The 10,476-nt window shown below is 50.4% G+C and overlaps 1 protein-coding gene across 2 annotated transcripts; it reads right to left on the bottom strand.

The window, feature by feature from the left end:
• Positions 1-398: 398 nt before the first annotated feature.
• On the bottom strand, positions 399-9,991 carry POP4 (POP4 homolog, ribonuclease P/MRP subunit). Of its 2 annotated transcripts, none has more exons than XM_512983.7 (7): positions 9,848-9,991; positions 7,485-7,537; positions 5,567-5,790; positions 4,259-4,336; positions 4,020-4,081; positions 2,226-2,327; positions 399-953 (listed from the first exon to the last, which is right to left on the bottom strand). In XM_512983.7, the coding sequence occupies exons 1-7, from the start codon at positions 9,852-9,854 to the stop codon at positions 817-819; spliced, it is 663 nt and encodes a 220-aa protein (XP_512983.2). In that variant the 5' UTR covers positions 9,855-9,991; the 3' UTR covers positions 399-816. The 2 variants fall into 2 exon arrangements, with proteins under 2 accessions (XP_512983.2, XP_016791075.1); XM_016935586.3 differs by having other exon boundaries at positions 9,684-9,856.
• Between the last annotated feature and the right edge of the window lie 485 nt (positions 9,992-10,476).

Raw genomic sequence — 10,476 nt, 5'->3', positions numbered from 1 at the left:
GAAGATATCAAAGGGCGTCAATGCTGCTGGCTTGGCTTTTGCAGCAGGTCTCACCTCGGGAGGTGATGCCGGGTGACCTCCTTTCAGTCCTCCATGGCTCAGCCTGGCAGCTCAGGAGTGGACATGCTGCGGCAGGTCCCATCTCACTACGCTGGGGCAACCATGCATGGGCACAGCTGCACGCAGTGCTCTGCTCCCGGGGTCCACCCCAGCTGCGATTCCTGAAGTGAATAAGCCCTGAGTCACTTAGCAACTCATCCTTCAATCCTCTTCAACCTTCCTGAAATAGCAAAGTAAACCTTAGGTGGGTCAGAGTTCCACCCAAAGGCGTGCCTCTATAGACACCTGCCATCCAATGGACCTTTGGGGACCCCCCTTCCCTTTCAACCTGGCTGGACTGCAGCAATACCTCCTTTATTTGATCCCTGTTTATGTCCACATATGTATTGTATTATCACAGATGCAACTGCTTTATCATAGAGCACTCAGAAAACATGGAAAAGTATTTTTAAAAATCGAATAATCCTATTCAAGTCAACCAGTGTTAACCCCGGTGTGCTTCCTGCCAGTCTGTTCCTCCCCATGGGAGTCACAAAATGAAAATCTCCTAGAAAGAGAAATTCCTCTGTCCTCTGACTTCTTCACTTAGTACGCTGCGACCTTCCCATGTTGTTCAACATCCTCAACTTGGAGCGTCACTGGCTGGAGGTGGTCTATAAATGGAATTGGCTTAACTATCTCTTCACTGAAAGGTGGACATTTAGGGAGTGTCCAGTTTTCAGCTGTCATAAACAACTGCCTTAGACGGCAAAGAATTCACAGGTCAATCGTTCCCTTCGCTTTGAACTTCTTCGCAGACCGTTCACTTGACCGAAGCTGGAATTTGCTCCCGTAAATGTAGGAAATAAAGCCATCGGTTTCCACAGTAAACACGCAGTTTAGCTTGGGGATAACTGAAAAAAAAAAAAAAAAAGGCAGGAGAAAAAAAGATGAGGAAAAATATTTAGTTATTAATATTTTACTTTTAGGTAGAATATTATTCAGAACACATTGAATGAAAAAATAAGCTAATAGGAAACGGGAAACCCACAAGGGGAGGGGCATTAGGGTTGCCTGTGGTTATTCTGCCACAGGTCAATCTAGTCACATGCTAAATGTAACTTGGCACCTAATCTTCAGGGTCAAAGGCTATAGACCAAATTCCCAGAACCAGAAAGTCCCAGAACACCTGCCAGAAACTGGTTTTCCCACATTAACTTTCAGATGGGCTCCTGGCCTTATGCTCCGTGGAGAAACTCTTACACCACTTTCCGAGGTTTACAATGTGAGGTAGAAGGATACGTAGGAAAATAAGGGAAGCAACAAGAAAAACCAAGCTCAAAAATTAAAGGAAGAAGGCTGGGCGCAGTGGCTCACACCTATAATCCCAGCACTTTAGGAGGCTGAGGCAGGTGGATCACTTGAGTTCAGGAGTTTGAGACCAGCCTGTCCAACATGGTGAAACCCTGCCTCTACTAAAAATACAAAAATTAGCCGGGCGTGGTGGCGCGTGCCTGTAATCCCAGCTACTCGGGAGGCTGAGGCAGAGAATCCCTTGAATCCGGGAGTGGAGGCTGCAGTGAGTCGAGATTGCGCCACTGTACTCCAGCCTGGGTGAAAGAGCGAGACTGTCTCCAAAAAAAAAAAAAAAAAAATTAAAGGAACAAAACCTTCTAACTATGGTTTGATATCTCTGGATTTGTGGGTAAGGCGGGGTGTAGAAATCCTGGCCGACCCAAAGTATCTGCTAGAGCAATGCTGGCCACGGATGGAACCCAAGTGTTATCACCAAGGACACAGCTCAGAACTCCAGGGACAGGCGCCGCTCCTGTTTTTACCCTGCTGCCTGTTTGGCTACATTCCTCTGGGAGCAGCAGCCTTTGGGGCAGGTGGAGGCCCTCTCCTGGGGCCCAAACAGACCCAGGTCCCCTGAGGCACAGCCAAGCAGGTCTTCCTTCCCCTTGGCCATTTCTGGCCGGGGTTGCAGGCTGCATTGACACACACCTCTTTGGGGAGCCACGGGTGCAGGGGATGGTCTCTGCAGGCTTTAATGCAGGTTCAGCAAGTATCTGCAATCTGCGCTGACTTGAGGGGTCAAATCAAACTCTTGGAGCCTTGAGGAAAAGGCTAACGCAGTAGCTGGGAGCCACAGCCCGCAAGCAATGCCCTCGGAAACACCTACATACCTTTCAGGCGGTCTTCTTTGGTGATAATTTTGAAAATGTGCTTTGTTTCCTGTAGAAGGATTCCTGTAATACCCACATAAGAGGGGCATTTGGATTTTGTCACTGCAAAGAAAAAGGACAGTTCCAGGCTCAGGCCTCTGTGGTGCTGGGGGAACCACAGAGAAGCAGGCCTCAAGGGTTGGGGGTGCTGATCCCACCCTCTGAGCTAGCAGACGAAAGAAGAGAGCACCCAGGGAGTGGGGGCTCAACAGCTGGGCCCTGATGTAACCAACAAGAATCCAGGCTTCCCCTGGGGCTTTGCAGCCTCTGGACTGTTCCTATGAGGTGTCCTTCGGAGGGTCTGTGGCCACAGGGGTCTTGGGCAGGATTCTGGAATTAAAGGTCACATATGTGCCCAGCACCATCAGGGCCCACGGGCTGGCTGCTCTGATGCAGCCAGGTCTCCCTTGCAGGATCTGCACAAACACCACCATGCACTGCCCAGGATGCTGGCTGGAACGTGAGTCTGGCTGCAGAGCTGCCCAGCAGCCAGCACTGCGAGATGAGCCACCATCACAAGCAGCAGCCCCTCCCTCGTCCTGACCCGAGCCTCAGTGTAGCGGACAGAGTCACCAAGCAGCTGCGGAATGCCTGCACCATCCTCGGGAGATGCCAGGGACACAGCACGGAAAGAGGCGGTCCTGGATCCTACTCTCACGGAGCCCGGGTTCTAGCAAGGCAGGGTGATGCACGGTGAACCACACCATTCTACTTTCTGACAGCAACGAGTGCTATGAAGAGTAGGGACAGGGCAATGTGTGGAGGGTCATGGTTTGCAATGGTAGACCCTGAGGGGAGTGGCATTGGAGCAGGGCTGAACAATGAGAAGCTGGACTGTGCACACACAGGAGAACTCCCGGGTAGAGGTAAGGAGCAGAGGCGAAGCCCTGAAGCAGGGCAGGAGGAAGGCAGTGTGGGAGGCCTGCTGCCCCAGGGAGCGGGGAGGCCTTAGACCACAGCAAGGAGGCAGGTTTACTCCCATACGATGGGACGCTGCCAGAAGACTTGAAGCAGCGAAGGAACGTGCTCTGATTTCTATGTAACCGGCACTCTGGCTGCCTGGTGCGGTGAGGAGCTGTGTCTGAGGTAATCTGGGGAATGACAGTGGCTGAATTTAAGTAGTAGGATGTTCTGAAGGATTCGGGGAGATTAGGAAAGAAGAAACATAGACACTGTTTAGGTTTTTGGCCTGAACAACCAGTGTAAATAACTGAGTAATTAACTGAGATGGAAAAGACCAGGAGGGGTTGCTGTGAGGAGAATCGGGGGCGGCTTTGGCTATGTAAAGTCTGAGATGCCCCCTGAACATCCAGGCGGCTATGTCAAGTGGGCAGCTGGATGCCTGAGCCTGGAGTTCAGGGGACAGGCCTACGCTGCAGATGTCACCTTGGGGGTTGTCAGGTGTAGCTGACATTTGAAACCACAGCATTGGATGAAAGGGATTCTGTGTTCAAGATCCCAGGCCGTGGGTGAGTGCTCGCAGCCACTGTGCCCTTTAGGGTACCAACAGGGGTCCCTGTGTGGAGAAGGTACACAGAGACCACTTAGGGTGTGTCCAACAAATGGCCAGACTGGCTAAGACAGCCAGCGAGAAGCATCTCCCACCCTTAGCGCGGGGATGATGGTGACCGGGGGCCATCTCAGGGAATCCACATGGTAAAGAGTGTGTCCAACAGAACACACGCCCCGGGTCTCCACAGAGTGACAGAGTGAACCTCTGGATGGCCATGTGCTACACGCTCTTAGGTAAATTACCTGAAATAATAGCCCCGTGAAGATCTGCCTTTAAGAGCTTGGCCTGAATCATCTGTGGCTGCCTGCAGGGTAAACAGAAGCCCTTGGTTTACATCATGATAAGAAGTTCCAAAAGAAGCAACTAGGTCTTTAACCGTCTGCAGCCAGGCAATACCAACGCTGGTTCCTGAAGCTGCATTTACAATGATCAGAGGCTTGAGATCCACCCCAAAGAGCAAAGCTTCAGGAATGCAACTTACGTGTCTGGCTTGAGCCCATTGCACAGGTCCCTGATGTACTGTTTCCAGAGTTCATGGAGAGGGAGGAAAAGGCTGTATCTGCAGCAAAGTCAGAAACAGGGAAAAAGTTAGACAACATGAGCTTGGGATGACAATGTCCAAATAGCACAGAGCTTGACTTGATGCCAACAACTGCAACCTGGGATCATTAGGAACTATGTGCAAATCCTACGATGAGCAATTGAGCTGATAACTGAGACCAAGAACCTACACCTCTCTAACCTCAGTTTCCTCATTGGTAGGACCACACCAGCCCAGGGCGGTGTCCACCTGGACTTCTTTTCATGAGAGAGAAATAAATGTGAGTCTTGTTGAAGCTACTGTTATTTTGAGGTTTTCTGTTACGTGAAATTGAACCTAGTAAGCCCCCAGTAAAGCAGGGGTTGCTGGTTGTCACACAGGTCCTCATGTGAGGCAGCAGGCTGGTCTGGAAGGTGGGCAAGCAAGTGGTGGGGAGAAGAAGGGGGGAGCAGGGGCAAGGACCCCAACAGCTTTCTTCTGGGCCATTATCTCCAGTCTTGATACCCTGTGGGGAATCCGTTACCACAAAGCCTTAGGTTAGAGAAATGAGGACCTTAAGCTCAAACCCAACCTGGGCTCCACCCGGGAGGCAAACCCTGGGAGGCAGCAGCCCCTTCTCCACCTGAGGCCCAGCTGATCTCCTGAGCGGGGCCGGGAATAGCGTGGCATACTTTAAGCGTCTTCTGGAGCGTGGGAGGCTATTTGGCCGTTGATCTCCAAGCAAAAGCCTACAGACAGCCCCAAGACACCCACACTCAGACCCGTCACCAAGGAGGGATGGAGGGCCGGCTGGAGGAAGACATCCGCCCACAGGACAGGACAGTGATGCATTCCTTTTGGAAACTTCTGAAACGTGTGGGCAACATCTTGCTTTGGCAATGAAACCCAAGTGGGTGACTGTCTGGCTCTATCAAAAGCTACAAAGTAATACACACTAAAAACATGTCAGTTCCTCTTTTCTGTCTAACAAAGCCGAAGGACAAACAGCCTGTTGCCAAGGGCAACAGATGTACTTGCAAGGGTCTTACTCGTGAAGGTGAGGAGAGAGGCCAGACAATGAGTCCTGTCTCACCCGCCTCGCTGAACACAGCCCAGATTGGTAAAGGAAGGCTGCCCTCTTGTGGCAGACGACAGAGAGGCGCCCTTAGCTTAGGTGGAGCCAGGCTGCCTCCCCAGCCACTCAGCCAAGTTCACACACCAAGAAGGGTAAGCACCGCGGGCAGAAATACGTGGGGAGCTCGGGGTTACCTCTGCTGCTCTGGTTTAATGTCAAAGAGCCGCAGCTCCCTCCTTTGCCTGGCAGAGAGGCCTTTGGCTTTCTTCTTCTTCTCCTTGCGCTTGTGGCGGGTGAAGTACTCCAGGACCACCGCCTTGCGCTGCAGCTGGTCCTCGCGGGCCTGCGGGCTCATGCGGGGCGTGCTGCGCTTCAGGAAGGCCCTCACGAAGGCCTCGGCCCGCTGTGCTCCTGAAGGCTGCAGGCGGACAAGGGGGTGCAGCGCTCACTGCTCCGGTCTGGGCAGCCCAGGATCCCAGGCATCCCGCCCGCCATTCCTGGCAGCTACTGCAAGAGCAAATGGGGCCCATCCCTTTACCCACTGAGGCTCTCAACCTGCTCATCTGCCATGCATCTGCTACCCACAGCTGCCGAGATGTAAGTCACACTCACACACTAATTCATGACCGTTTGTCACACACAACAGCATGTCAAACGCTCACTTCCTGCTCTGGCCCTGCTTTTCTGAGGTTATTCTGAAAGGACCAAAACCTTTCTATCTTGAAGAAGACTTCTCTCATCCTTGGCAGAAGAGAAAGCTTGAGAAATGTATAACAAAGATATTCAACCAGGCATGACCAGATGAAAGTGAGCTCAGAGTAGCACTAAGCTATGGAGGAAGTGATCCTAACACTACAGAAAACAGCAAAACTAGGGCTCCAGGGTCGGCCAAGCCTCAGGGCGCAGGGACCCTGACACTGTGCCCTTAGGACAATACTCCTTAACTGGGTTTCCAGCTCTGTGGGCACGGTGTGGCCACTCTTCAAAAGGTCCGCTCCCGCCCCGCAGACCATCACTTGGAGGAAGGTACCGTCAAGAGCATCTCAGGCCCCAGGCTCTCTCTCTCTGAAGGGTGTCACTGAGAGCAGGGCGTCAACTTACCATGAATGAGCACAGGCTCTTAGAGACGACTTCTGGGAAAAATGACTGTCGTAATTGTGTGCAATTCTCAAACAAACAAACAAACAAACAAACAAGAAACCCTCCAAGCTCACTACCTCTCAAGTTGGAGTTCCAATAATGGATTCCTCATTTGGTGGCAATGCCACTGCCCTCATGCCTGCCACAGACCTGGGCAGTTCTCTCTCCTGAGGGCCTGTCTCCTGGCTGGGCTGTTTCCTGAGCTCTTTTTGCACTAGCCAGGTGCTAAATGCTAAGACTGAGGCTGACAGACTGATGCTGATCTGTCATTAGTAACGCAGCCTTCCTTCTGTGGGAGAGCAATGGGGATGGGAAGATAGGGTACACATAGCCTTCGAGGGAGCTCACAGTATGATGGTGGGAACTCTGCTTCAGCGTTGCACCTGTAGATGCTAACTAAAAATTAATTCACTCTCATCATTGTGACTATAATAGGACAATGATCTGATTCTCTTAAATACCTGAGTGGCTCGTCTTTCATGGAGAAGCAAAATAAAGGTATACTGGTCTTTCAAAATCTTGCTTTCAAGGTAATGCTCTCATTATGAGCCACAAGAGGAACTTTTGCGAAACTGACAAAGCAGGCCGAGGCATTCAGATATAATCTGTAAATTTCACTTATGATATGTGATTGCACACCTTCTGCAGAAGTGCAGAGGGCACAGTGACAAGGTTGAATGATGCTGCCCACCACGTGGGCACAGCCTGGTGTCCCCAACACAGTGGGAAATGATAAAAGGTTAAGAAAAGCCTCATTTTACCAAACTTGACTTTGGCACAACAGAAAAGGAGGCTGGCACGTGGGAACAGGTCATGAGAACTACAGACTTTGATCCAGCCTTAGATGTCTGCCAGAAAAATGAGGAGTATGATGTGGGAAAGGACATCTCAATCAGTGCTGGGGGCTCAGAAGCTACTGAGCCATCTTTGCCATCACCTCTGTTGCTCCTGGACTCCCTGCCAAGAACTGACCTGGACATCGGAGTCATTCGCCTCTTTCTGAGACAACGCATGGTAGATCACACCTGGGGGATTAAAAAAAAGAAATGATCAATTCTTGTTGGGTATGGCTGTAAGACCCAAGACTTTTCTAACTATGAAAATAACTACGCCACTAGGCGCAGTGGCTCACACCTGTAGTCCTAGCACTTTGGGAGGCCAAGGCGGGCGGATCCTGACCCAAGTTCAGGAGTTCAAGACCGGCCTGGCCAACATGGTGAAACCCCGTCTCTACTAAAAACACAAAAATTAGCCGGGGATGGTGGCTTGCACTTGTATTCCCAGCTACATGGGAGATTGAGGCAGGAGAATCGCTGGAACCTGGGAGGCAGAGGCTGCAATGCGCAAAGATCGTGCCATTGCACTCCAGCCTGGGTGACAGAGTGAGACTCTGTCTCAAAAAAGAAAAGAAAAGAAAAGAAAAGAAAAGAACTACACTTATAGCAGAACAACTGCTTATTCAGAGATAGGAGAAGATGAGGTTGGTATTAAGAGCAAAGCTTTCTTGGATGCCTCTTATCCCACCCTCTGGCCACATCTATGCTAGAAGTTCCAAGCACATGGTTTAAAAAGAATGCTTCTCAAAATTTAACGTGTGTAAAAATCTCTGGGATCTTATTAAAATGCAGATTATTGGTCTCCTACCCTAGATCCTGAGTGTTTAACATATTCCCAGATACTACTGCAGGTCAGTGAATCACATTTTGAGTTGCATTGATTTAAAATACCCCAAGTTAGAAGCTTGAGCACTTGCTAACAAGGTAACTCATTAAAAGTTATATGATATAGCTGTCTAGGATGTAGATGGTTAGAAATAGGTTTTGTTAACTGTAAGATGTTTAAAAAGATTCTTCACATTTTAATATGAAATTATAATGTGTCACATAATCGATGGTGTCCTGAACTGATAAAATACAACAGTTCTTCCTTTAAACTCAAAATATACATTGGTCAATAAAGTTTCAACCTCTAAAATAAATTCCACACTTCTGTTTCTTAATTTTTTGAAAGAAGAAAACCATGGCACTGGGGACAGAGTACAGGTGTGAATGGAATAAGAATGGGACTACTAAGGCCTGGTTTATGAGCTAAATAGCTAGAAAATGTAATTTACACTATACTCTGTAAATTTAATTCCAGCTTTCTTGTACTTCCCTGAGAATGTTTGATGCAAGGTGGTTACAAGTTTTTTTGTTGTTTGTTTGTTTGTTTTGATACTGGGTTTTGCTCTGTTGCCCTGGCTGGAGTGCAGTGGCACAATCATAGCTCACTGCAACTTCGACCTCCTGGTTTCAAGTGATCCTCCCACCTCAGTCTCCTGAGTAGCTGAGACTACAGGTGTGTGCCACTACACCTGGCTAATTCTTTTTCTTTTTTTCCCAGTTTTTGTAGAGACAGGGTCTCACTATGTTGTTGCCCAAGTTGGTCTTCAACTCTTGGCCTCAAGTGATCCCCCTGCCTCAGCCTCCCAAAGTGCTGGGACCACAGGCGTGTCCCACCACACCCAGCCAGGTATGTTTGTTTGATCAAGCAAACCAATGTGGTTGCAAGTTTTATATATAGCATCTAGTTCTCCCTCAAATGGAAGATGGGGATTATAAACCGTAGAGAGCAACTTGCGGGGCCTGATAAGTTTGCTTCATCTGTTACAGGTGCTTAGTAACAGACTTGGAAGTCTTTCTGCAACAACACACATCTAACAATTACTGAACATCCATTACTTGCCAGAAACCTCATTACAAGGTACACATATTTTTTCTCATTACACTTATGTGCATGAGCAAACTGAAGCTCAGACATGCTGAGACAATCTACTTGATCATATAGGTAGAAAGTGGCAGAGATGAAAAATAAAAATTCTGATTGAAGGCCCAGTCTTAACGGTGTCTACACGCCCCTCCTTGGCACATGTCTTCTACCCCTAAGGACCAAAGCTTTGGGTTAGTGATATCATTCCCCAGCAGCTCTCGGCGCTTTGCATCAGGTTAAGAGTGTGAAACCAGCTCGCAGAAAGGAGCAGGGTCTTGACCGCTGTCACCCCGGGAGGTAGTGGCCAAGTTAAGCCAAGGCCTGGAACCCTCCTCTAGCATCGCACACCACTGAGCAGCCTCCGGGAAAACCTGCCTCCAGCCCTGACATCCCTCCCTAGCTCAGAGGTCGAGCCAGGCTAACCCGTGCTCCAGCCCTCAGTTTTTCTTAGGTAGGGTGGGCCCATTCCTGTAGCGGTTCTGTTAGGACTCCGCAGCAACAGGTAGCCCGGACCCATGTCACCCACCAGTACCAAGACCTCGACCCTTAACGTCCCCAACCCTCTCCAACTTCGCGGCCCCGCTTACTCTTCATTCTCGGACCGCTTCCGGCGCTCTCTGATGACGCACTGGCAGCTGCTGTCGCAGACTCTCGGAGCTCGGAGACGGCGCTATGCGTGACATCACCGGCGCTCGCCCACCTCGGGGGCGCATGCGCCTGGAAAGGGATTCGGCTACTGAGAACGTCGTAGGGGGTGTTGCTGAGCAGTGGGGAAGAGTGGGCTCGCTTCCTGGGGCCTTTTCCGCCTGCATCTTTTGGGGGACAGGCAGTAGGGTTGGGGTAAAGGCATGTGGAATGCTTGCTAAGGCCTGGAGTGGAGCGAGGCGAGGCGACTTGGAGAGGACTCGAAGGAGGCTGGGGATCTGGGAGGGCGGAAATGGGACGGGGACGGTGGGGTGAGGTCTTTGTCGTCCCTAATCAGCGCCCTTACGGATGAGCCGAGGCAGCTTCCGCTGTGAGCACGGGCACCGAAGCTGGGACAGCAGGCTTAGGTTCTAGTTCCGTGTCTGCTGCTGTTTAACCTCGCTTAGGGCACTTCCCATCTGGAAGCCTCACTTGCAGTCTGTGCTGTGAGTGGGGTCGGCCTCACAGGTAGTGATGCGCCGCCTGGGTCCCTTTGATAGTTTCAGAAAGCTTTCTTGAGACTCAGAATATT

The sequence above is a fragment of the Pan troglodytes genome, chromosome 20 (assembly GCF_028858775.2).
Source record: "Pan troglodytes isolate AG18354 chromosome 20, NHGRI_mPanTro3-v2.0_pri, whole genome shotgun sequence".
Lineage (NCBI taxonomy): Eukaryota > Metazoa > Chordata > Mammalia > Primates > Hominidae > Pan > Pan troglodytes.
The sequence above is the reverse complement of the archived record's forward strand: the minus strand, read 5'-3'. Positions and strand labels throughout refer to the sequence as shown.